A 27,569-nucleotide genomic window follows, 5' to 3' on the forward strand; every position below is an offset into this window, starting at 1 on the left:
CATTTACATTTACATTTATGGCATTTAGCAGACGCTCTTATCCAGAGCGACTTACAAAAGTGCTTGTCATTACTTCAGAATATCTCATGTTAATAAAGGTCGACATAATTTTAAAGAGCTTTGCTCTAAATTGCTACCTGAAGTTATCTATGCATTGAGACCTAAACAAATACAACAAGTAGAAAAATACCTACAACTCAACACAGAGTCTACACAACACTAAACCTGCTGAAAAAAAAAGTTTGTAATACAGTGAACAATAAAAGAGGTGAAGATCTTTAATAGACAGTGTTAGTGATTAGATAAGTGTAGTGTAAAGAGATGGGTCTTCAGACGTTGTTTAAAGACAGCAAGTGATTCTGCTGTTCGGACACTTAGGGGAAGTTCATGGTGGTTCATGGTGGTCATAGCACAGTTTTGGTGGTCTACCAGGTCTTTCTAAAAGACCCATTTTCTCTACTTTTTCTTTTTTGAACAGTTTTGGAAATTCCTATTTTTTTATTCTTCCACTTGCCCCTTCACCCCTTCTTTATATAAGTGGATTATCTGATGTCTAATCTCCTCAGAATTATCTCCTGAAATGTGAATAACATGTACTTAATGGTTGTTTTGACTAGTAGTTAAATACATGAAGGGTGGTCTTTTACTTTTGTACAGTGCTTTATGTCTGTGGTTGGTGCCCTTTAGACACAGTGGCAGCAGTGAGCTGGGTTCAGCTTAAAATGAGGCCCCAGTGTATATAAAACCTCTTAATCCGGTCAATCAAACTGAAGTTCTTCAGAATACATTAGAGATTAGAGATTATCTTCACTTTGATGACTTTAATGGTGAATAATTCATTAAAAAATACAATAATAGTCTGATAAAATACATAATTAGCCAAAGTGAGCACAGTGTGCTGAATTAATTTGTAAATGAATTACTTAATACCGGAGGAAGTCCAGTATTTACAGTTACCATTCAATACCTGCTTCAGTTGATCAATCCTTCACTACATTAAATCAGGTGATGATGATGGAACTGATTAAATCCTTACAAATAAATCCTTTATTTGTATGGATAAAGTGTGGATAAAGAGTTTAAAACAATGTACATATGTACAGGGAATTAAGAGAGTTTGCTGTGCAATTAGAAAAATGGAATGCAATTGTTTTCTGATAAATATGAGAAATTTAAACTCAGTACAAAACTATATTTGATTATTAATTCTCCTCACTGTAATCCAGCTGTATTGTCAGTGGTTTTGGTATAAAAACAGCAGCTGGAACTGAACCTGTATCTAATAATCACTGTTTATTATCAAACAAAAACTAGTCTTACCTTATATTGTTAGAATTCTAGCTGAGTGTAAGACGGATGCCCAGCCCAGCACGAGCGCATCAGAATTAATCTGAGAAGAAACTGACGACGGAGTTGAAGAGTTAGTAGATGAAGCTGGTTGATTAGAGTGGCTGGTTAAGATGTTCTCAGAATACAGGATTCATCCAGCTCTGCTTCTCCTGCTTTACTGTAAGTCTGTTTTCCTCAAACTATTGCAGGAACACAAGGAGCTCTGAATTTACAGTTAGTGGCCTGAACACAAATCAACTTTGTTCATTCAGTTCTGTATTTTATATTAGTATGCTTTATACAGCACAGCAGAACTGAAAGTAGGTGTTTCTGTATTAGATGATGATCTATCAGTGTGAAATACAGTCATAATAATATTTCAGAAAAGGCCGGATTTCCAATTTAAGCGCTGTTTTCAACCACCTGTGATAGTGGATTCAGAAATGAACTGATAGTAAATATCTTGTGTATGTGAGTCTTTAGACTAATATTATCTACTTACACTGTTTCAGGTCTGCTGTGCTCAGCTGGAGAAGAGGTTGTCAGACTGCAGGAGCTGGAGGGAAACACTGTAACCATCCATACTGGATTAACTGGAGTTCAGAGTGATGCTCACATACTGTGGTTTTATGGACCTGAGAATGCAGATATAAAGATAGTGAACAGTCAGATCATTAGAGGAGAGATTATTACAGACTATTACAGTGAGAGATTCAGAGACAGACTGCAGCTGAACAGAACCAGTGGATCTTTAACCATCAGGAACATCAGCAGAGAAGATTCTGGAGTTTATAAACTACACATCATTACTGGAATATCCTCAGTCTGGAGTTTCAGTGTTGATGTCTATGGTGAGTAAATATATTTTTTTATAGTTTTGTAGACCAAGTGATCATCTACAAAGCATCTAGTGTGGACCTAAAATGAACAGGATACCAGCCTTTTTATTAATATGCATGCTTTTATTTATAGTGAGATTTGTATTTTTTAATTGATTCTTCTTAATCAGTTGTGCCATGTGAATAACAGACTGTTTATTATGATAGATAAAGTAGTCTTTTTAAAGTTATACATTTTCCAATATTCTTATGTTTTCTTATTTCATTTTGTATTTTATAGCTCCAGTATCAAAGCCAGTCATAAGAAATCAAGCTGAAAAGCGCTCAGTGAGTCTCAGAGAGTCGTGTTCTCCTCTGTGCTCTGTGGAGAACGGGAAGGATGTGAGTTTGTCCTGGTATGAAGAGAAAGAGAGAATCTCCAGCATCAGCAGCTCAGATTCCAGTGAACGTCTTTATCTTCCTCTGAATAAAACCAACCCAGACTGTTCTACCTACACCTGTGTAGCTGCTAATCCAGTTAGCACCCAGACAGCCCAGCTCAACATTACAAACATCTGCTGTAAATCAGGTAGGTGACAAAATCATTATTACTTTGATTTTCTATCTTGCTTGTTGCTTATTAAAAAGTGAATATTCTAGTCAGAGTTGGTTACACAAAGAAGCAACTAAGGAAAGTTCACTTCTTTCTTTGATGCCGTTAGGATGCAGACACACTTGCTGATTGCAAATATTTAATGCTGAAAACTTTATCTTTGCTATTTTGTAAAGTCATTTAGCAGCTGGCAGTACATTAAAATGTATTGTTTACTTATTGGAATAATTTAGTACAACAAATACTATTTTAACAGTCTCAGGTACGAAAGGTCCTAGAGATCTCTCCAAATCACTTGCTGCTGTTCTGACACCTGTCGGACTGATTGTTGCTCTATCACTGATATTACTGGTGTATAAGCAGCAAGGTAAGACATACATCTTGATTTGCTACATCAGTTGTTGTTCATCATTAGTGATGCACTTTTCACATTGGCTGCATGTCTCTGATAGGATTATTCTGTTTTTTTGTGTCTAGTTTATAAGCATGATAAGCTGAATTATGCTGTGAAAAGTACATCTCCAGATTCAAATGAAGCTCACAAGGTAGGTTTAGTGGCATTACGGATTTATTATATAATCCATGTAAAGTTATTGTGGTGTGAACATGCACACTTTATGAGCTGCAAGCACTTTTGCACTGGAAGCTGAACATTAGTGTCTTGAGATGGAGTGGAATTTGAGTTAAATATATGCTATAAACAGGTTGTTCGTGTTGAAATGATCACACCATATATATCTATTCTGACCACATATCACAGAAAAACGCATTAATGCACAATGTATTCATTTAGAAGCAAACTTTGGCCTTGACTTTTTATATACTGCTGAAAGAAATACCAGCCTTTAAGGTAAAATCTTGGTCTTATAACATATCAAGTGGTGCATGGAGATAAACCAGAATGTATTTCTGACTTGTTTGTACTGTATTCTAATGCTGGGCCCACCAGCCAAGGGTTCTTAGTAGTCCCTAGGACTCAGTAGAAATGAAAGGGTGACTTTGCTTTTATGCTTTGTGCTCCTAAGCTATGGAATAGTTTGCCCTTAGATATTAGACATGCTGGGTCTAAGGAGCTGTTTAAAAAAGGCTTAAGCTACATCTGCATGCATGAGCCTTTGTGGATAGACACATCTACTTTTTGTGTTTTTGTGGGTGATGATGTGTTTATTTGTATTATGTTTTTATTAAACATTTAGTAAACAGTCCTCAATATGTCTGCACTTGTGGGGGAGGGTGTTCATTTCAAATGCAAGCCGAACATTTTGTTTTAATGAAACGATGATGTTGCAATCAGTCTGGGTGGTTTAACAGGCACTGGAACACAAACTGCTTTAGATCTTTTCTCTCCTCACTTGAACAAGAGTGCAGAAGCACTTTGATGTAGTTTGTTCTGCTTCATGAAGTTGAATCAGGCAAAATCACCACCAAAAATGCAGCGCTACAGTTTAATAAAGTAAGGAAAAACTATAAGTACAGTGATTTTTATCACTATATTATACAAACCCCAGTGAAATGTAAACAGAAACAGACAGCAGTGATTTGTAAACTGTTTTTTATTCAGGTATTTCATTGATAACAGCACAAAGAGGAGATTTAAATATTTACATTATCATTCTTGTTGACTTATTTAAATATACACTTGTCCCAAATTGGTAACATGATTGCAAGCAGTTTAGGTATTTCACCATCTACAGTCCATAACATTATTAAAAGATTCAGAGAATCAAGAGAACTCTCTGCGCATAGAGGGTTGGGTTGAAAACCAGTACTGAATGCCTGTGACCTTCAGTCCCTCAGATAGCACTGCATTAAAAACGGGCATGCTTTTGTAATGAATATAACCACATGGGCTCGAAACATCCTTTTCAGTTGCTGTATTTACAAATGCAAGTTAAAACTTGGGCTCTGCATAATGCAGAAGCCATTAATCAATATCCACAAATTCAAAAAGCCTTTTCTGGGCTAAAGCTTATCTAAGATGGACTGGCACAAAGTAGAAACGTGCTGTGGTCTGAATTCGACCTTTCAGATTTTTTTGGAAACAACAGACGTCATGTTCTCCAGGCCAAAAAGAAAAAGGATCTCAATTCTTATCGACAAATAATTGAAAAGCCGGCGTCTGTCATAATATAGAGATGTGATAGTGTATAACTTGTACACTGATAATGTTGAGGGGTACATTACATTACATACTGCCAGTTAAATGACATCTGTTTCAGGGACCTACTTGTCTCAGCAAGACAGCGCTGAGCCATTTTCCATTTGATAGAACAGCGTGACTTCATAGTAAGAGCCTGCAGGTGGTAGACCCATAAAATAATACAGTGGAGACCCTGGACTGTTGAGCAACAATTGGTAATGAAAAATTGAAATACTGCTTCTTTCATTTGTACTTACAAATGTTGCACTACAAAATAATTTGTAGAAGCAATCTGTGTGCAGTGCTGACAGTGGGTACATTTACACACAATAACGGATACCAGAGTAATCCAATGAGCACTGTAATTTAATAGGTGCTGACAGTAATAACAATCTTACAGAATGTAATTACCCACCAGTCTAGATTTTGAGACAAACATGCTTATTGCCTCACCAATAGTGAAAAGACTTAGTGCTTGTGTTTTGAGTCTTTCGTTGATAGCGGTAGTGAAAGTATTGAATTTATATGCTTAAGATTTTTACCCAAAAGCCACATTAAAATTTTTTGCAATTTTAAAGCAAAAGGTATAAAAGCAAAATTAAGTAAATTTTGTCTTATTGATATATTTTTTTTTTATTTTTACTGAAATTAATTTTTTTATGTTTTACAGAAAAGTAACATCGGACTGACAGGAGACCAGTACACCTTAGTGGTGTACTCGGCTATAAGGATGTAACTCTGTATTTTATCCGTTTTCATGTTTTTCAGTTATTTTTGTTGACTGCTTTATTGAGTAACGTGTAACGTGACCTGTTGTTGAGAATGTTTAGTCCATTTCTGTATTTACCCCTAATATATCCATTATGAATTTTTAATAAAAAGACTTTGTGATGTGTAAATGATGTAAATGTAAGACCTGTTTCTGACTCGTGTTTAATGATCTGATCATTCTTCCTTTTCTGCTGTAGATATAATGATAGGTGAAACAGTATTAGTACCAGCAAAAATCCCACAAAAAATGGTTATTTTACTTTAAAAGCTGATGATATGTGATGGTATCTCTCTAAGCTTTGTCCCACTTGCATTTTTCATTATACCAATGACTTTTGAAAACTATCTAAGCCTTAGGCAAAGATGTATCTAGTTAGACTTGTTGGAAATTCTCTTAACTTAAGCCTCAATATCTGCACTTCTTTATAGTTATTTGGACTTGCAACATTGAGGAATAAAGAGTCAATAAAAAGAATAAATGACAGCAACAATATCGAGAACCACTGAACACTTCTCTGGCTCATTTCAATGGAGAAGAAAGATTCAGTAGATAAGATTAATCAAGACAGAGGTTTTTTGGTTGATTTCATTCATTTTAATACACAGAGATCTGCTTGTATTATTTTTGTGGGCTAATGAACCTTCATTTTTTTACATTTATAGTTATACAACACCTCCCTCTGCTGTTCACAATAAGTTTCGATCAATATCATAAATACTCAAAAGATGAAAGGATAAAGTGCACACTCAGTAAGGATGTGTGAGCTCACACTGCCCCTATACAGCCTGTCTTCTAAGAAACCGTCTGAAAAGGGGTATTTAAAAAATAAAGCGTGTAGCTCTGCCCTGGCTTACAATTTGTAAAAATATAATTAGGAACAGGCAGTAGATGGCACTATTGACATTAAAACGGAAGTGGTGGGTCGGGACACAAATGAGGCCTAAAGCATTTACATCAGGACAATGAAAGTGAGGTCAGAAATATAATGTATATTCTTCTAACTGTGTTCTATTTAATTAATTGACCCTTATTAGACCCAGAACGGGGAAATTACACCTTCACATTTAATCCAACCATGAAGTGAAACACCACATACACACTAGTGAGCACACACACACACACACTAGGGGGCAGTAAGCACACTTGCCAGGTGTGGTGGGCATCCGCAGCGCCTGGGGAGCAGTTGGGGGTTAGGTGTCTTGCTCAAGGCCGGTTCCCTAACCTCCAGCCCATGACAGCCTCCACATCAATTAATTAATGTTAATCCAGATGTTAATAACCTTAGAAATAGGTAAAAGTCCAAGGCCCTCTTCATTCAATTATTTCTTTTCTCATTATAACTATAAAAATATGCTCGTATTGTGAAAATAGATACATATGATTACAGGAGATCATTTATAAACCTTCACTATAATGGAGCTGTGCTGTCAGTGCTGTCAGTATAAGGTTACTGTGTTTACTGCCTGTTTATTACCAGTTAAAAGTCACCTTAGCTAATATTGTTATAAATGCTGTTGATTTTAAGACGGCGAACAGGTAGTTAAACTCCCACGCTGGTTGATGTTCTCAGAATAAAGGATTCATCCAGCTCTGCTTCACCTGCTTTACTGTAAGTCTGTTTTCCTCTAATTACTCCAGGACAACGAGGAGCTCTGGACTGACAGAGCGGTCAGTGCCGAATTCCGACTTCCCTCGCGTGCACGCGCCTCACGTGAACATGTGGACGTTACGGACTGCAGTCTGGATTTCTCGGGTTATTTCTGTGTGTAAATAACGCTTTATCTTTAATTTTCTATCAGGATCTAAAACCAAACAAAACTCTCACCGTAGAAACGATTGTTGCTACTTGAGAACTGCTGGGAGTGAATGGCTTTCAGTTATAACGATAAGTATTAGGACACATTAAACACAGCTTTAAACCTGTCTGGAGCAATAAAGCTCACATCTGATGACCTCACCTTGCATTACTAGCTGACTTTCTCTTTTTTATTTAGTTTTATTTTTTAATTATTTAGCAACAAGACTTTCGTTGCTTTCATAGCAGGACAAATTAACACATTAGTTTACATTACTGCATAAAAGAGTCACCTATAACCTTATATACCTTACTGTAGTAAGTACAGTTGTAATGGTAGTCATTTAAGATTAATTTTGATTGAAAAGCCAGTAGTTTTTACATGGTCAGAAGGTGTGAACCTTTCAAAATGATGCCCCCTCTTATCTCTGGGGATGCTGTAAGGGTCCAGCATGCACTGCCTACTGCCAGCAGAGGGCGACGGCGGCAAGGAGCCGTGGACTAATCAGGCTAACCTGGTACACCTGTGAGATCACCTTTTCAAGGCGGCAGCAAAGGCCAGTGTTTGTCACGCCTTCGTAAAGGGGTGATCAGTGTGAGGTGAGGTGAGGTGAGGTGAGGTGACGTGAGGTGACGCGACGCGACGCCCAGCCCCGCCCCGCCCGCCCCGCCCCAAAACTACTAGAAGCTCACAAAAAGTGGTAGTTTTGGCAGTGTAATTTTTAACACCTGCTGAAATTATACTCCCCCTATGATCTCAGCACTGCAAGGTCAGAATGACATCTCCATTATTTTGTCAGCATGCCCTGGGCTGTAGATTGTGTCCTGAAGTGCATTTTATTATAGGTTCTAGTATAGAATAGCATTTCATTATTTATTATTGTTATTATAAATTTACTCAGATAACCATGAAAAATATAATTTAGTAATGTTACAGCCTAATACATATGTATAAGTTTAGTTTGCATACTCTTTCAGTGTTTTCATATTGTTTAGCTTCACACAGGGCTTTGAAACATCATGATCATCATCAATGATGGAATTTTACGAAGTTAAGACGTGTAACATTTAAAAAAAAGTGACATTGAATTAGTCTATTAGTCAATCTATCTGTGTGTCTATATCAAAATTATAGCAGCTCTTTTACGTACTGTCATCTTACATGTGTTTTATGTATTATGTATGTATATATGTATATGTTGGTGTGTGTGTGTATGTAGATTTTCCAGGACAGGTTCCACTCGAAATTGGCCTCATCAGGGTCAACCAAAGAAGTTGAGTCCATGTGTTCAGCGTCATATCTAGAGGTTGGCTTCAAAAATAGAGGCATGAGTGCTGCTAGCGGTATCCGCTTGTCCAGGGTGTATCCCACCTTCTGCCCGATGACAGCTGGGATAGCTGTACAAAGCTTGTACTTACTACAATTTTTTATTATAGGTCTTTTATGCAGTAATGTAAACTAATGTGTTAATTTGTCCAGCTGTGAAAGTAACAAAAGTCTTGTTGCTAAATAATGAGGTGAAAAAGATGTGAACTTTATTGCTCCAGACAGGTTTAAAGCTGTCATAATATGTCCTAATGCTTATCGTTGTAACTGAAAGCCATACAGTCCCAGAAGTTCTCATATACTGCAACAACAACATCGTTTCTAAACCATCACAGTGAGAGTCTGTTTTTGGCTTTAGATTCTGCTGTGTTGTTTGCTGTCGAGGGAAATTTAAGATAAAGTGGTATTTACACACAGAGATGACCTGAGAAATCCAGAGTGCAGTCCGTAACGTCCACATGTTCACGTGATGCGCGTGCACGTAACGGGGTGTCTGAATTTGAGTTCGACTTTTTTGTTTAGTGTTTCTGTAAATACGTATGTGTTTATACAGTAGAGCTGAACTGAAAGTTGGTGTATCTGTATTAGATGATGATCTCTCAGTGTGAAATACAGGCACATTAATGATGGATCTGTATATAAAGTGTGCTGGATGAGGCTTGAACATTGGAGCAGTAGTGAGATCAGTGGGGTTGTTCAGGATGATGGAGGAATGAAAGAACAGCAAGATCAGGCAAATGAGAGCTGAACTGAAGTGTAGTTACCAGCTCTGAGTCAGTTGAGTCTTTATAGCAGGTTTACTGGCTTTGGCTTCAGCTCTGTTACAGTGTCTGTATCTTCTGAGAGGAATTCATAAAAAACACGAGGAACTTCAGGATCATAAAATTCAGACTGTATTTCATGCACATCTGTTATGAAGAGTATACAGTATAATTTAAATAGGGGACAAAATTATTAAGTGCATGTAGTGAATACAAAGAAAACTGAATATGATGAAATGCTAGATTAGAATATGATAACCTACATTTTACACAGTTTAATATTGATCAGTTTTGGCATCAGGGCCTCATTGTGGGCATTTGTTCTTAATGTTTGAGTATTACCAGTAAAGTAAACAGTTGCTAGATTTGATAAGGAAACTGTGGAACAGTCAGTGCTCTTCCTTCATTATTCATTATTTGTAGTTTTGTGTGTGACTTCAATATTCGTCTCTTATCTGTTTTGTTATTTTGTATTTCACAGCTCCAGTATCAAAGCCAGTCATAAGAAATCAAGCTGAAATGCACTCAGTGAGTCTCAGAGTCTTGGTCTCCTCTGTGCTCTTTGGAGAAAGGGAAGGATGTGGCTTGTGGTTTGTAAAACTTGTCTGATTGGTTTTAACGGACTTATTGAGACTTTGTCACTTAAGTACACAGTGGATTGAATTTATGTTCTTCCAGGAACAACAAGGAACAAAGTGCGAACGTGCAGACATAGTGTGCAAAAAAAAAAGACAGACACAATATAATAAATACAATAAATTAGACATTTGACACAGTAAACACAGGACAGTGCAGCACCGACACGGCACACATTTCTAGACATGGGTGGTGAGAACAAGGTGCAGAAATACAACCCCAATTCCAATGAAGTTGGGATGTTGTGTAAATCATAAATAAAAACAGAATATGATCATTTGCAAATCATTTTCAACATATATTCAATTGAATAAACTAGAAAGACAAGATATTTAATGTTCAAACAGATAAACTTTATTGTTTTTTGCAAATATTCACTCATTTTGAATTCTGAACACAGTTGAAGTACCTAGAGTCTAGGGCTTCCTATTCTGTGATCACAGTACCCTCAGACAGTTTACTGCACATTGATGTCACTGATGTTGTTGGCCCTGGTTAAACTTTAAGCTCCTCTTTAAGGCACATCTTTTTATTCTTGTCCACCCGTAAATAGGCCACCATTGACTTTAAAGACATGTTCAACTCTTCGCCTGACCTCTCCAACTGACACTGGGTATGTTTTTTTTTTGGTAAAGATATTAGATTAAACAACATACAGCATTAAAACTTTAAGAGTCATTTTATATACTCCTACACCGTTAATATGAACTATTAATTTACTTGTTTGGTATTTATTTATCAAAAGGCCCAAATCCCCAAATAATTTGGTTTGCAAATACATACCTTCTTTTTCTTATGCCCAAAACTGAATGGAAGGATACTTTCCACCTCTTTAAAAACACAGGTAGGGTCCTTTGGGGCAGAGTTGATGTTTGTGTTGGTAGGGAGTGCATTTGTGTCTGTTGACATTCTAGTGTCAGAATTAAAGTGTACATTTGTGTCAGTTGTGTTTGTACATGTGGGAATGTCCACTGAAATCTAAGCAGTATGGCATGTTTTTGTGCAATCAGTAGAAACAACATTTGTATCTGTGAGTGTATCTGTTCTACTCTCAGAAAAGGGCCATGGATTTGTGTTTGAGGTGTGGTCCTTGTTTGTACTGATGCTTGTTCGTACTTTGCCTTGGACAGGTCAACTTCATGTGTGCTAATGTGGTCCTGAAGACTGGAAACTAAATATAAAAGAGAAACAAAATAAGAAAAATTCAGTTGCTACTCCAAATGTGTTCTAATTTCAGATGTCTCAGACAATTCATGTGTGCAATGATTGTGTGCAATGAACTTTTTTGGTGACAATACCTACCAATCTTTTTACCTTTTCTTTTTCTGGGAGCCATTGTTCTGTTTAAGGAAAAGAAAGCACAGTAAAGATTATTTAAATTAACCTTTTGTATTTTGTATTCATTAAATTTATTGTTTTACAAATTATGCTGCGCTAAATACAATTATATAGGACTAATTAGTTAATACAACTAATAGTTGGCAAGTGTTTTCTTAAACACTGGCACTACACATGATATCCTTAGAAAAACATATTTCAACGTACTGTAAACTAATTTATCATATTTTAACAGTTTCTAAGCCATTAACAGTTGTAATATCTTCCTTATCTAAATGAGAACTTTTACTACTTGTCTGCCTTATAGGCTTCTACTGTTAACGGCCTCAGAGGCAAATATTGCCACATATCTTCTTTAACTAGATGAGTGCATTCACTAATTAACTGTCTGACAGGCATCTAGAATTAGTTAACAGCCTCTGAGGCATTGAACAGTAATATAGCGAAACATCTTTATCTAGGAAATGGCTAGCTATACTCAACAACATATGAGGGAGCATTCAACACCGCTTTTATGTTTTGTAGGAACCCTGTAATAAATTCGAGCCTACTAAATACATTACCTGAGCTCTTATCTAGAATGGTTGACCAGTTGTAATTAGCTCCCAGTCACAACTTTGCCTCCATTTATTCACCATTATTTGCTTATTTCTCAACACACTTGATATTTGATTAGTGTTAAGGTCTAGCTGGCTAGCTAAGCCAGCTAGTAATGCTAATTGAGGTATAACACTGGTGCAGCTCATGACTAACAGAGCAAATCCATGCTCAAGGATATGATTTATAAACCATATCAGTGACATAAAAACGCTATTTTCTGTTCAATGTTTGAAAGGCTGCATTACATAGAGCTGCTCAGGTCGATTGTGGTTGGCTGTGGAGTCCGTCAGCGGGGCGGTAGCTGCGCTGCCTTGCAGGAAGCCTGCCTCTCAGTCTTGGCAGAGGGCCGAAAACACCTGTGGGTCAGAATGCAAGATGGGCATGTCCAGCCATGCCCAGCCAAGCCCAGCGCAGCACAAGTCTGTATTGTTCTTTTCTATGAATCTCAGTAGAAACTGACGATGGAGTTGAAGATGAAGCTGGTTAGATTAGATTAGAATGGCTGGTTAAGATGTTCTCAGAATACAGGATTCATCCAGCTCTGCTTCTCCTGCTTTACTGTAAGTCTGTTTTCCTCAAACTATTTTTCACGGGAGCGCGCGCGCTAAGTCTTTTCTCGAAAGCGGAGATAATTCGCTTTTACTTTACATATCAACAACACAATAAATGGCTGTTTTACAGAACAGAAACACCCCAGATGTTCTTATAAAGTAAATAGTAATACAGAAGTCTAGCCTACATACACCAATGCTTAAAAGTCTGCATTGAGCAGAACAATGGGCGGGCCAGTCCATAGCTTCAATGCTTTCATCTTGCAGGGACTGCTGACACACTCCAGCCACATGAGGTCTAGCATTGTCCTGTATTAGGAGGAACCCAGGGCCAACCGCACCAGCACATCGTCTCACAAGGGGTCTGAGGATCTCATCTCAGTACCTAATGGCAGTCAGGCTACCTCTGGCGAGCACATGGAGGGCTGTGCAGCCCTCCAGAGAAATGCCACCCCACACCATTACTGACCCACTGCCAAACTGGTCATGCTGAAGGACGTTGCAGGCAGCAGATCACTCTCCACAGCGTCTCCAGACTCTGTCACGTCTGTCACATGTGCTCAGTGTGAACCTGCTTTCATCTGTGAAGAGCACAGGGCACCAGTGGTGAATTTGCCAATCCTTTTGTTCTCTGGCAAATGCCAAGCGTCCTGCACGGTGTTGGGCTGTGAGCACAACCCCCACCTGTGGACGTCAGGCCCTCATACCATCCTCATGGAGTCGGTTTCTAACCGTTTGTGCAGACACATGCACATTTGTGGCCTGCTGGAGGTCATTTTGCAGGGCTCTGGCAGTGCTCCTCCTGTTCCTCCTTGCACAAAGGCAGAGGTAGCGGTCCTGCTGCTGGGTTGTTGCCCTCCTCCAAGTCTCCTGGTGTACTGGCCTGTCTCCTGGTAGCTCCTCCAGCCTCTGGACACTACGCTGACAGACGCAGCAAACCTTCTTGCCACAGCTCGCATTGATGTCCCATCCTGGATGAGCTGCACTACCTGAGCCACTTATGTGGGTTGTAGAGTCCGTCTCATGCTACCACGAGTGTGAAAGCACCACCAACATCCAAAACATCAGCCAGAAAGCAGAAAGGTACTGAGAAGTGGTCTGTGGTCCCCACCTGCAGAACCACTCCTTTATTGAGTGTGTCTTGCTAATTGCCAATAATTTCCACCTGTTGTCTGTTCCATTTGCACAACAGCTGTGAAATTGATTGTCAGTCAGTGTTGCTTCCTAAGTGGATGGTTTGATTTCACAGAAGTTTAATTTACTTGGAGTTATATTGTGTTGTTTAAGTGTTCCCTTTATTTTTTTGAGCAGTGTGTATGTATGTATATATATATATATATATATATATATATATATATATGTACACATATATATATACTGCTATATATATATATATATATATATATATATATATATATATATATATATATATATATATATACAACACTGACAAAATGACACTTTAACACAATGAAAAGTAGTCTCTGTGCAGCTAAATTTATTCTTCCCTCAAAATAACTCAATATACAGCCATTAATGTCTAAACCACCGGCAACAAAAGTGAGTACACCCCTAAGAGACTACACCCCTAAGTGTCCAAATTGAGCACTGCTTCTCATTTTCCTTCTAAAATGTCACGTGTCTCGTTAGTGTTACTAGGTCTCAGGTGTGCAGAGGGAGCAGGTGTGTTCAGATTTGTAGTACAGCTCTCACACTCTCTCATACTGGTCACTGAAAGTTCCAACATGGCACATCATGGCAAACAACTCTCTGAGGATCTTAAAAGACGAATTGTTGCGCTACATGAAGATGGTCAAGGCTAGAAGAAGATTGCCAACACCCTGAAACTGAGCTGCAGCACAGTGGCCAAGATCATCTAGCGTTTTAAAAGAGCAGGGTCCACTCAGAACAGACCTCGTGTTGGTTGTCCAAAGAAGCCGAGTGCACGTGCTGTGTAACTATCATTACAACAACTGTTATTACAGTTTTTAATGATAGGCTTTTATGCAGTAATGTAAACTAATGTGTTAATTTTCTTTAGCTATGAAAGCAACGAAAGTCTGGGTTGCTGAAGAATGACAAGAAAAAGGTCAGGTAATGCTGTAAGGTGAAGTCATCAGATGTGAACTTTATTGCTCCAGACAGGTTTAAAGCTGTCATAATATGTCCTAATACTTATCGTTATAACTGAAAGCCATTCAGTCCCAGCAGTTCTCAGGTAACAACAATAGTTTCTAAACCATCACAGTGAGAGTCTGTTTTTGGCTTTAGATTCTGCTGTGTTGTTTGCTGTGGAGGGAAATGTAAGATAAAGCGGTATTTACACACAGAGATGACCTGAGAAATCCGGAGTGCAGTCAAGATATGAAGCGCGTGCACGTGAGGGGAGTCAGATTCTGCCGGGGAATTCGACTTTGTTGTTTCAGCTCCTTTTTTTAAACTAAAAAACAGTGTGACTGTGAGTGTTGATGTGTTTATACAGTAGAGCTGAACTGAAAGTTGGTGTATCTGTATTAGATGACAATCTATCAGTGTGAAATACAGGCACATTAATGATGATCTGTATATAAAGTGTGCTGGATGAGGCTTGAGCATTGGAACAGTAGTAACATCAGTGGGGTTGTTCAGGATGATGGAGGAATGAAAGAACAGCAGGATCAGGTGAGATGAACTGAGATGCTGAACTGAAGTGTAGTTACCAGCTCTGAGCCAGTTGAGTCTTTCTAGCAGTTTTACTGATTTTAAACAGAATTTGTTTAAGCAATATAAAGCAGTGAATGCAAGATGAATTTGTTCACAAAGATGAACATGCTGAAACTCTGGTAACTGCATTTTTACATTACATTTTTATAATACATTATTTTTTAGCCTTAGGGGCACATTATGGGCACTTTTCATTAATGTGCAAGTTTTTCTTGTAAAGTACAAGGCTGATAATTAAATTTAACGTTTCAAATGAATAACATCACAGTATTGCCGGAAAGACATTTGTAAATATAAAATGTGTTTAGACTAATATTAATCTACTTACACTGTTTCTGGTCTGCTGTGCTCAGCTGGAGAAGAGGCTGTCCGACTGCAGGAGCTGGAGGGAAACACTGTAACCATCCATACTGGATTAACTGGAGTTCAGAGTGATGCTCACATACTGTGGTACTATAGATCTGAGAGTGTAGATATAAAGATAGTGAACAGTCAGATCATTAGAGGAAAGATTATTACAGACTATGACAGTGAGAGATTCAGAGACCGACTGCAGCTGAACAGAACCAGTGGATCTTTAACCATCAGGAACATCAGCAGAGAAGATTCTGGAGTTTATAAACTACACATCATTACTGGACATCAGTCAGTCTGGAGTTTCAGTGTTGATGTCTATGGTAAGTAAATATTATGACAAAGTTGGTTAATTTATATGTTGCAACAAATATCTAACGCTACACATTTTTGTTAAAACTTTGTTTTGATGTCCCCTTAGCTATTATTTGTAGACACTGTCTTGTCAGCAAACTGTCTGAAAATGAATTGATTGAAACCATGTATTAGATTTAGTTGAATAAATTATATTCAACTAAAAGTTCATGACTAATATTCAAAATACCTCTGCTAGCAGCCCAGCATTGTTGCACTGTTATGATGTCATGAGGTTGTGCTGGACTCTTCTTATTTTATATCTCTCTTATTTTTGAGAGCGATTAACCAGAGATCGATGTTGTAACAGTTATGGCAACTTATTAGTAGAGGAATTTTGTTTTCATAATAAATAATCCAGTACATTAGACTGAAAGATGTGATCTAATTAATAATCATCATGAACAGGAGTTGATCACAGGCAGATATAAGTGAGTGTATAATGAATACAGATTTAAAACACAGCTCATGTGTGCTGTTTATGAACTACAGTAGATATCAGACGTGCTGAAACCTGTCTGAGTTTGGCAAAGTGAATCTACTCTATAGCAGTCAAACACATTTAAGTGAATGCTAGCAGTCTTTCATATATTTGAACTGTAAATTACTGTTAGTAATCAGTAATTACTTTTACTAGTTAATAGTATGTTTTACATATTTGTGTTGGTGGTTGTGACATATATGTTTTTTCACATTTCACAGCTCCAGTATTAAAGCCAGTCATAAGAAATCAAGCTGAAAAGCGCTCAGTGAGTCTCAGAGAGTCGTGCTCCTCTGTGCTCTGTGGAGAAAGGGAAGGATGTGAGTTTGTCCTGGTATGAAGAGAAAGAGAGAATCTCCAGCATCAGCAGCTCAGATTCCAGTGAACGTCTTTATCTTCCTCTGAATAAAACCAACCCAGACTGTTCTACTTGCACCTGTGTAGCTGCTAATCCAGTTAGCGCTCAGACAACCCAGCTCAACATTACAGAACTCTGCTATAACAGCACAGGTAGATTAAAATTAGTATTAGTGCATTAGTATTAGCATTAGTACTGTGCTTTTGTGTGTTTGTTGCTCAGTGAAAGATGAATACTCTAAACAGAGCTAAATACACAAAAAAGCAACTAAGACAACTTCGCTAGTTTCTCTGATGCTTTTCTGTAAAGTTTCTGTAAATGTATTGTTTACTTATTTGACTAATTTGCTGTAGCAAATACTTTTTTAACACTCTCAGGTACGAAAGGTCCTAGAGATCTCTCCAAATCACTGGCTGCTGTTCTGACACCTGTTGGTCTGATTGTTGCTCTATTAATTTTATTTGTGTGGATCTGGAAAAAGAAGACAAAGCAACAAGGCAAGACATACAGCTGGTTTTACAACATAAATGAGATTTTATTATTTGTTTCATTCACTAGTTTTTCATTTGTTTGTTTGCTTGTTTGTTCTGTGTGATGCACCTTTTACAGATGACACACTTGCACCATATACTGTTCTGTCTTTTTATGTCTGTAGTTTCTAAAGATGCTGAGCTGAATTATGCTGAAGTGAAAATGAATTCACAATTCAAATGAAGCTCATGAGGTAAGATTACCACATATTTAGTACTTGAGTGTTTTTGAAGATATTGTGCTGTGATCATGTACTTTATTATGGTGATCATTTTTCTTCCATCTATTGCACTTCAAACCTGAACATCAGAATCCTGAGCTGGAGTGGAATGAGACCAGTTTATGTCAATGATCAACCTCTCCTTGGATCACCACCTTACCGTGGTGGAGAGGTTGGTGTGCCTACATGATCCTAGGAGCTATGTTGTCAGGGGCGAAAGGCAAGCAGGTCCTAGGTGATGGACCAGACAAATATATGGCAAAAACAGTACATATGTCACTATATTTATCTGTTTTCTGGAGTGTGCGAACAAGATGAAATCTTAACATGAATTTCTTATTGTTCGCCCCCCCTTTTGCTATAATGACAGTATACTGCATGAATTCCACAATTTTGCCTTTTGTCAGTAGATCAAATCCACTTGAGAGTTGTCTGAACATGAGAGACATTTAGGGTATAAACCCTTAAAGTATTCAAATTGTCTTAAATTTATTAATATTTGTTAATTTAACCCCAATTCCAAAAAACGTTGGGACACTGTAAAATGTAAATAAGTGTGAATAAAAACAGAATGCAGTGATTCGCAAAACTCTTCTTTTTTATTAAACTTTTATTTGATTCGGATGCTATCTAGCCCGCGTCACTACCAGCGCTCGCAGTCTCCTGATTACTGATCAGACGCACCTGTACAGGTTGACCTACTTTGGCACTATTTAAGACTGGTCCAAAGTAAGGTCCAAAGCGAGGTATTGCGTCTCCACCATAAGAACGTACTGAGCGATTTCTAGATATCATATGACTGCATGTTATCACCATTTCTCTCGTTCCTACCAACTTCGTCTTTTGGTTTCACCCTTTTGTACTTTAGCTGGCGGTTTTTGGCTTTTTCGTGTTTTGACTTGCTGGTTTTGTGGATTTTGAATTCTGTCTATCCCTGGTATATTGTTAGCTTCATCCGCGTTCATCTCTCCCCTGTCAAACGTTACAAGTTTCCATATGTTTGGATTTGTTTTTAAATAGATGTTTCAGTCTAAAGTTGTTCAGCACTTCACTAATCAGGGTTTTATTATGCATCATCTTGCAGGATTTCTCACTTATCCAGCTAACACAAATGTTCAGTCTATCCTTGGATTTTCTGTCAACAATAGATCATACTAGGGTACATAGATATTAGTGTACATTACTATGGCCACTTATACTGCACATCTAAGTTTCTCCAGGGCCGGTTGAGTTCAGGTTTTCCAGTTTTGGACAAATCAGTCAAACATCTGAGCTGTAGACCATTTAGGGACCGACAGAGGTGGACCTTTCTGTTTTTTTTCCCTTCAAATGACATTATTAATATTGCTTTTTAGCAGAGGAAACTAATCATACTACACAGATACAAAAAAATGTAAAGCAGTCAATACATTAATCAGTGACACGTGTCAACGTGTGTCCAGAGTATTTAGTGCTATGTATCTTCAGTAAAAGTCCAGTCAAAGCTTAAATACATCACTACCTATTTAATGCTGTAGAAATAATCTAATGTCAAATAGGTATTAAAGTTATTTTACACCTAGAAAAACCTTTAGAATAACTAAGGCTGTAGTTACCAGAGCACTCAAACCTTTTCGGACTCTTTTCAGTGAAGAAGGAATTGCACATATAGTTGATATCAGTCACGTTAGACTTCTTATTTGATCTTTTATTATTAGCTTTGATGTTCAGTTTAGCTGACAGATATCTGGAGGTATTTCGCGAAGCAGGATTTCTCAGTTAGCCTAATAATTTAGAAGAAGAGCTAAGGAACATAACATGCCTACTGGAAAATCTTCAAGTTTTGTATCAAATATTGATCTTGCTGTTTAAAATGTTTGTTTTTCACTATGAGCTGTTTTACCACAATAGAGAAAACATTACTTTCTACTCATGTGCTTCTCAGGTGACCAGTACAGCTCTTTCAGTTCTACCTTAAATCATACATTCATACATTTTTCGAAAATTGTCCATCAAAGCAATGCAGGAATAGATCAGCAGTGTTAGCAGAACATTTAATAAGCAGTATTAACACTGCATGCAACACAATGAAACACAAGGTTATTTGTTATCCTGTATTTACCAGCTCTGTGCACTGATCACAGCACCATCAATGTATACAATTATTATTTTATTTTCCCCAAATGTCTGAAATAGCATACAGTGTATAGGGAACTATTTGAAACACTGAACTATGGTAACTGTTCCCTCCTCTCTCACTCGCAGTAAGGATTAGGCATTAAGTAATAAGTAAGCTTTTTATTTTCGTTTTATTTTGCACGTGGATTTATTATTAGTTCATTATTAATTTCATATTTCAATATTATTTCATTATTACTCAAATGGCGTTTTCCACTACACGTGTAACATAAAACACAATATGGACAAAAAATAACATGACTTCATAACACGATTATCAGTTTAAAAAAAACAAAAGCACCCCAAATAAATAAATAAGTCATCTCATTAAAAATCTGACAGAATGAGCTCTAGAATATCTGGAGTTACTGTAACAGCTTCATCTGCTTTTTAAATCTGTTTATTTAACCTGTTTCTGTCTTTCCTCCAACAGAGCACAGCATTAAAGACAACAGACACTAAAATACCCTGATGAACAACTAATAATCCATCAATACTCCCATCAAACAACCTTCACTCCCTAATGAAATAACCTGCACTGAGTCTTCAGCAATAAAGTCAGTTTTACTTTTCCAGCTCAGGCCACTTTTATTGTTATTGTGAAAAAGGAATTGCAGGAAGGAACTTGATTATGTGAAGTAAAAAAAATAATTGGATTTGAAAACTTTCACCAACTGACACTGAGCTCCTGTCAGCTCCTACCAGATCACTAAACAAGGACATCATCAAACCAGATCGATTTTTTTTTTTTCTAACCAATGAAGGATTTGCAGTCATACACAAGCTGTTCATTAGTATTTTTTTCATTCTTTCATCTATTGAGATTATATACAGTACAGCAGACCAGCCCTCTGCTTAAACCAGAACATCATTCTCTCCATCTGTAGAAAGGAGTTTAAGTCAATCAGATTAAAACCACTCTGTATTTATTTGCTCTCTTCTACAGTAAATTCAGGATGAAGGTGTAAGCATCACTAATGGCTGAACAGTTCTGTGCATGTATATCTTTACCTTCATATTACATTCTATAGTTGTTTTTTTAAATAAAGCTTTTAATATAAAGTTAATAAGTTGTGTTTTACCTACCTCTCTTTGATAAGCTTGTGTGTCAAGCTGGTCTGAAGGAAGAAGGATTCTGACACATTTGTTCTAATTTATTTATAAAATGATGTTTAAAATGTTCATGAAGAATGAAAGGCTAGTCAAGAACTGTTCCACTCATTTCGCTGAGAGACTATTTACAGTATGTAAAGTAGACAAGCCTGTTAATTTATGCATTTCAGATTTCTGTAGTAAAGCATACTCTGTAGAGCCAGAAATTGAATTGGAAAATACTACAACTTAACATGTTAACAACTCATAAATTGCATTAACTAATTAGATCCAATTTATATCATATCCTTTCCCATCTCTTTACACCTAACTCAAATGCACTTACAAAGGCTTACAAAGTCAAAGACTTCAGAATTGACAGATTGTTGAAGTAGGAAATTTAACAGACTGAAATAATGTAAACTTAACCATGAAAGATGGTTTTTAGCATAATCATTTTTAGTGGTGCACAAAATGATAAATCATAAAGTAATGCAACACAGGCCCCTGAGTTATTGTTCCTGTAAACCAGCTTTTGCAACCAGCCTTTGTAACTTAGAAGAACATGAAAGGCCTGCGCAGAATTGGCCAAAACATAAATTAGATAACAATTTATAAAAATATGAAAAACACCTATTCATAATTTCTGTGATACAATATATCTCATAAAAATAAAGTGAACACCACGCACTGAATGTCAAAAGCAAAATAGATTATAAAATTCAATAAGAAAAAAAAAATCAGTATTACAGGAATATTGAAAAAGGGAACATAATAAAAAGGATGGATAAAAATCATCTTTGATAGGACTATAGTAATTTATTTCCATGCATGCTGAATTTTTTTTAGTTTACCATAGCTTCTCTCACTGTGCTAGGACTACTATATGATTTTCTTTACAAAGTTATTTAGTTAGTACCCAATTTTAGCAGCCGGTCTGCACCAGTTTATTGTAGTACAATGGTTAGTCAATGTACAAAACTGGAACTGCCCGCCCCCCCTCCCCCACTGTTCATTTCATAGATAAAAACATGGTATTTTAATTATATATTGACCGCCGAATTGAAAATGTCCCTGGTTTTCATTTCATAAATCTACTCACCATATTTTAGGTTAGATTATGTAAGGTTAACTAAATTTGAGAGTAAAAGACAAAGCAAATTGTTGCCAATGATGACACAATAAAGTTTTAAAAACTCATTCCCTTTGTTAAAAACGCATCTATTTCATATAAGTTTTCAAGTTTAGCCACACCCCCTCTAAAACATTCAGATGTCAGATTTTGCAGGTTTAATACAGTCTAAGCTGTAACTCTGACATCCTACTACAGTGTGAGGGAGCTGTCTTTCTTTGGGATTGACTTTTACCTTTAAGGTGTTACTAAGTCCTAATGTATATACAATACAAGTGATTTTACAGATACAGTGCTGTGAAATATAAGTATTTGCTGATCCGATTCTTATGTGTTTGCAAATTTGTCACATGTAAATGTATCAGATCATACAGCTATTTTTAATATACATTAAAGACAACATGAGTAAACACAAAATGCAGCTTTAAAGGATTACTCCATTAATTGAAGATGAGTCTTTTTTGGCTCACTCTTCCTTCCAGAATTATTTTAATTTGGTTACATTGGTGATTCAGCATTTAAATGGGATTCAAGTCAGGACTTTGACTCGGCCGCTCCAAAGCCTTAATTTTGTTTCCTATGAGCCGTTCAAAGATGGACTTGATTGTGTGCTTTAGATCATTGTCCTGCTGTATAATCCCACTTCCCTTGAGCTTTAGTTCACAATCTGATGGGTGAACACTCTCCAGGATTTTCTGATCAGAGCAGAATTCATGGTTCCATCAATTATAATAAGTCATGCAGGTCTTGCAGAAGCAAAGCAGTCCTAGACCATCACAATACAACCACTGTGTTTGACTCTTGGTTTCAAGTCAAGTCAAAGTTTATTTATATAGCATTTTTTACAACAGCCTTGAAACAAAGCAGCTTTACCGAAGCCCCCATGAGTGAGTCAATGGCGACATCTTATGGTGGAATGTGGTGTGATCTTTATTTCAGATGTAATGGAACCCATGTCTTCCAAAAAGCTCCACTTTTGACTACTCAGTCCACAGAATATTATCCCAAAATCATTCTACATTCAATAAGTAAGGTACATTCAGTAAAAGCAACATTTAAATATGCGCAAATAGCGTCTGACCAAAGCTGTTAGCCTCAGCAGCTCTCAAAAGCCATCACCATCCACCACCATGACGAGTAATATATCCTTTTCATTTTACGCAACCATTATGACATGCTTTCAGACTCATAGCACTGAAATGACTTCTCAAGTGGAGCTTGATTTTCTCCTCTCTCTTAAAGATGAAAGTTTTAGGTGCTGTTAATCTGAAACTTTTTTTTTTTCATTGACTTTCCCCTTATTATGCAAGTGGATTATCTTTTATCAAGTCTCCTCAGAAATATTCCTCAATAAATTAGTAACTTTTACTTAATGGTCAATAAATGAAGGGTGGTCTTTGACTTTTGCACAGTGTATTATGTCTGTGGTTGGTGTACTCTAACCTCAGTGGCAGCAGTCAGCAGCCCCCCAGACTCACACATTAAAATGGAAGTGGTGGGTTTCAGCTTAAAATGAGGCCTCACTCTATCACATCAGTCACAGACAGTGGTTTAAGTTGTTGGTCTAAAAAAAAACAATGTACATTCATGCGTCTTATGCTGAAACATTTTAAACATTCACTTAATTTTTTAACATTTTATGTATATTTTGCACTTGCTTGTACTTTATTACTTGCATTTGTTTTTTTATATGTACAGAGATTTATTTTACTGTTTTGCTCCTACTGTTTTTATTTGTGTGCTATTTTATTACTTGCATTGCCCTATAATTCACTGATGGTGAATCTTTGGGTCTACATGGCATTGAATATGACTGGACATGACACCAGCACATGTAAACAAAAAGCAAAGAGGTAAACACAACAGAAAATACACAGAAAATATAAATACATAAATATAGCCATTTGTCTTAAGAGCAAACATTTAGGTGTCCAAAAATACACTAGTATTATAACAAACACAAAATGAACAAGTGATCAAAGTTATCACAATGTGCAAGTTTAACTAAGTCTAAATCTCTCCTGAAGGAAGTCCAGTATTTAGTTACCATCCAAAACCTGCTTCAGCTAATCAATCTTTCATTACAAATCAGGTGATAATGATGGGATTAAACAAATCTGTATAATGACTAGAGTTTAGTGAGAAGTCAGCAACTAAGCCTGTGCTATTCTAAATGTAATTTAATAAATCTATTAATAACATAAGAGAAAAATGAAAAACATAGCACTCTTCATTGAGTTCAAAATCCATCATTATACGTTTACATATGCATTATGCGAACTCTTGGAACACCTTAACAGTATTATTTATTTTCTTACCAGCAGCGCTCTATGTCTGTATTTTTAAACTTTATTAGTATTTATTTTAACATTTTACTGGTTTTTACTGGTAAAACACAACATACTGCCAAGATAAAGTTGTGAAGAACGTTACACAATATAAATACAAGCAGTGCATTCAGAGAGTGCTCATAAAGTGTACAGTACATTTGTTGTCTTATCATAAACATAAATATAGAAACTTATGAGAATAAATTACATGAGATCATTCAAAACTTGTATCTTGTACTTGTAACTGTAATCTAGCTGTCAGTGTTTTCAGTGTAAAAAAAGGCAGCTGAAAGTGAGTCTATGTTTAATAAAAGCCATTTATTATCAGTTAAAATAGTAATCTAAACTAAAATGATTTTAATGCCAACCCATTTTAATACGGCAGCTTTTCCCGCAATGCATGATGGGCATGCCCAGCCTAGCCCAGCCTAGCCCAGCCTCTATCACATCAGCTCCGTGTTTCTTTTGTTTTCTATGAATCTGAGAAGAAACTGACGATGGAGTTGAAGAGTTAGTAGATGAAGCTGGTTGATTAGAATGGCTGGTTAAGATGTTCTCAGAATACAGGATTCATCCAGCTCTGCTTCACCTGCTTTACTGTAAGTCTGTTTTCCTCAATCGATCACTGACAGAGATAGTCTTTACAGTTACTGCTCTGGGTTTAATAGAAAACAGTGTAATGTGAGTGTTGATGTGTTTATACAGTAGAGCTGAGCTGAAAGTTGGTGTATCTGGTTAAAAGGTATCACTTTTTCTGAGGTAGTGGCTTCAGAAATGAACTGATAGTAAATATCTTCTGTATGTGAGTCTTTAGACTAATATTATCTACTTACACTGTTTCAGGTCTGCTGTGCTCAGCTGGAGAAGAGGTTGTCAGACTTCAGGAGCTGGAGGGAAACACTGTGACCATCCATACTGGATTAACTGAAGCTCAGAGTGATGCTCACATACTGTGGTTTTATGGACCTGAGAACGCAGATATAAAGATAGTGAACAGTCTGGTGTTTAAAGGGGAGACTAATACAGACTATCCCAGTGAGAGATTCAGAGACAGACTGCAGCTGAACAGAACCAGTGGATCTTTAACCATCAGGAACATCAGCAGAGAAGATTCTGGACTTTATAAACTACACATCATTACTGGAAGTATCTCAGGCTGGAGTTTCAGTATTGATGTCTATGGTGAGTAAATATTACATTTACCATTTTTATAGTTGCTGTAGAAACAAGCAGAACATGAATAAGCAGAACTGGGCTCAGCCTGAAGACCAACAGCGTGAACTACATCAGTCATAAACCAGTTCACTTCTGGCAACTTGAACTAGAGACCTTGCATCTGTTCTTTGCTGCAAGTTCATTAAGTCTTGGACTCAGTTTCTGGTGGTGGAACTGCAGCTGAAATGCATTTGGGTGATATGGCTGGTGTGGAGCTGCACAGAAGTGTGTAGAATTGAGGTGTAGCTGTTGTCCCATAGACTGTTGTTGGGGTAGGAGAGTTGGAGGACACCACATTGCATGCTGGGGACTGTAATGCAGCACATTGTGAAACGGACTAATATTAATAGAAAATTATTTTGCGGGCCGGATAGGATTGTGTGGCGGGCCGTGTTGACCGTGGACCTTGTGTTTGACACATGGGGTCTAGGGTGATGAGATTTTGTTCAGAGTTAAATCTTGGATGAACATCTAATGATACAGATTTGAATAATTTTTATTCTGGTTGTCCTGTGTGTTTTAATATTTACCTCCTATACTTTATTTTGATTTTCCCCTCTATATCATGTGTAGACGCTCAAATTGTTTGCAAACTGTGTGGTTAAAATGAATTGATTATCAGCAGTGTCAGGGTTAATATTAGGTTTAGGCTTGGTATTAAAGTTCAGGTTAGGATTAGATTTAGTTTTAGGGTTTGATTTACTTGATTCTGTTACATTTACAGTTGCATTTAATAGGCCATATTAATTATTTATTTTATTGTTATTATGAATAAAGTGTTTTGCTTGGTTTATAGAACGTATTTTAGCAGTATTTAATATGTGCATCATATTGAGATTTACCATTCTTAACATGTAAGGTTTCCTAAACCTTGAAGACCAAGTGAGCATCTACGGTGAATGCAAAATAAAGTGTTACCAGTTGTTTTTTTGTTAATTAGCTCCACTTTTATTCACAGTCAGATCTACATGTTTCTATTTTTTGTCAGTCATGCTATGTGACCAAAAGACCAGACGTAAACATGACTGAGGAAGATTTTTACTGGCAAATTCAGAGAACATATAGACCAAATGTAAAAATTCAAACAAAAAAGAAAACGTTTATATATGGTTTATAGATTATTTATAGTTTCCAAATACTATAAAATAATATGCAAGATCTACCAAAACTATATACCTGTTATTTATACATCACCTAATACAATACACAGTATGTTATGCTGAAAGCTGAAAGATGAGATCTCGTACATAAACAGCAGAAGTTGATCAGAGGCAGTTATAAGTCCGTGTATAATGACTAGAGATTTAACACACAGCCCAAATGTGCTGTTTATGAGCCACAGCAGATATCAGACGCGCTGAAACCTGCCTGAGTTTGGCAAACAGAATCACAGCATAAAATCAGACATGGAACCTTCTCTAGCAGCCAAACAGGCCAAACAAATGTCAGTGATTTGACGTATGAACTATAATTAATAGTATTTTTGCATAGTTGTATTGTTGTAGGTGGTTCAAGTGCTGTATGTAACTTTTTCAATGTCTCTTATCTGTTTTATTGTTTTATTTTGTATTTTATAGCTCCAGTATCAAAGCCAGTCATAAGAAATCAGACAGAAAAGCGCTCAGTGAGTCTCAGAGAGTCGTGTTCTCCTCTGTGCTCTGTGGAGAACGGGAAGGATGTGAGTTTGTCCTGGTATGAAGAGAAAGAGAGAATCTCCAGCATCAGCAGCTCAGATTCCAGTGAACGTCTTTATCTTCCTCTGAATAAAACCAACCCAGACTGTTCTACTTACACCTGTGTAGCTGCTAATCCAGTTAGTAATCAGACAACCCAGCTCAACATTACAGAACTCTGCATTAAATCAGGTAGGTGACAAAATCATTATTACTTTGATTTTGTGTGTTAGTTGCTCAGCCAAAGATGAATATTCTAGTCAGAGTTAGTCTAGTCAAAAAGCAAAAC

The 27,569-nt window shown here is 36.9% G+C and overlaps 3 protein-coding genes across 3 annotated transcripts; all 3 read left to right on the forward strand.

Moving 5' to 3' along the window:
• Nucleotides 1-1,417: 1,417 nt before the first annotated feature.
• On the forward strand, nt 1,418-7,997 carry LOC108415624 (pregnancy-specific beta-1-glycoprotein 1-like). The gene is made up of 6 exons (XM_037532806.1): nt 1,418-1,509; nt 1,842-2,180; nt 2,449-2,736; nt 3,238-3,305; nt 7,311-7,425; nt 7,912-7,997. Exons 1-6 carry the CDS (start codon nt 1,461-1,463, stop codon nt 7,995-7,997), a joined length of 945 nt encoding a protein of 314 aa, XP_037388703.1. The 5' UTR covers nt 1,418-1,460.
• Nucleotides 7,998-12,538: 4,541 nt separating this feature from the next.
• On the forward strand, nt 12,539-20,905 carry LOC108415623 (pregnancy-specific beta-1-glycoprotein 9-like). Its single transcript, XM_037533044.1, is given in 7 exon segments — nt 12,539-12,689; nt 15,737-16,060; nt 16,794-16,860; nt 16,862-17,082; nt 17,308-17,427; nt 17,586-17,654; nt 20,272-20,905. Coding segments are annotated over 6 exon segments (840 nt in total). The 5' UTR covers nt 12,539-12,640; the 3' UTR covers nt 17,645-17,654; nt 20,272-20,905.
• Nucleotides 20,906-24,831: 3,926 nt separating this feature from the next.
• On the forward strand, nt 24,832-27,480 carry LOC108415698 (CD48 antigen-like). The gene is made up of 3 exons (XM_037532807.1): nt 24,832-24,991; nt 25,236-25,574; nt 27,185-27,480. Exons 1-3 carry the CDS (start codon nt 24,943-24,945, stop codon nt 27,478-27,480), a joined length of 684 nt encoding a protein of 227 aa, XP_037388704.1. The 5' UTR covers nt 24,832-24,942.
• The last annotated feature ends 89 nt before the right edge of the window (nt 27,481-27,569 follow it).

The sequence above is a fragment of the Pygocentrus nattereri genome, chromosome 22 (genome assembly GCF_015220715.1).
Source record: "Pygocentrus nattereri isolate fPygNat1 chromosome 22, fPygNat1.pri, whole genome shotgun sequence".
Taxonomy (NCBI): domain Eukaryota; kingdom Metazoa; phylum Chordata; class Actinopteri; order Characiformes; family Serrasalmidae; genus Pygocentrus; species Pygocentrus nattereri.

Coding starts and splice junctions, on each gene's coding strand:
- LOC108415624 (XM_037532806.1), top strand. CDS start 1,461: ATGTTCTCAGAATACAGGATTCATCCAGCTCTGCTTCTCCTGCTTTAC. Junction 2,181..2,448: donor TTTCAGTGTTGATGTCTATG/GTGAGTAAATAT, acceptor TGTATTTTATAG/CTCCAGTATCAAAGCCAGTC. Junction 7,426..7,911: donor CTGCAGTCTGGATTTCTCGG/GTTATTTCTGTG, acceptor GGATGCTGTAAG/GGTCCAGCATGCACTGCCTA.
- LOC108415698 (XM_037532807.1), top strand. CDS start 24,943: ATGTTCTCAGAATACAGGATTCATCCAGCTCTGCTTCACCTGCTTTAC. Junction 24,992..25,235: donor TCTGCTTCACCTGCTTTACT/GTAAGTCTGTTT, acceptor ACACTGTTTCAG/GTCTGCTGTGCTCAGCTGGA. Junction 25,575..27,184: donor TTTCAGTATTGATGTCTATG/GTGAGTAAATAT, acceptor TGTATTTTATAG/CTCCAGTATCAAAGCCAGTC.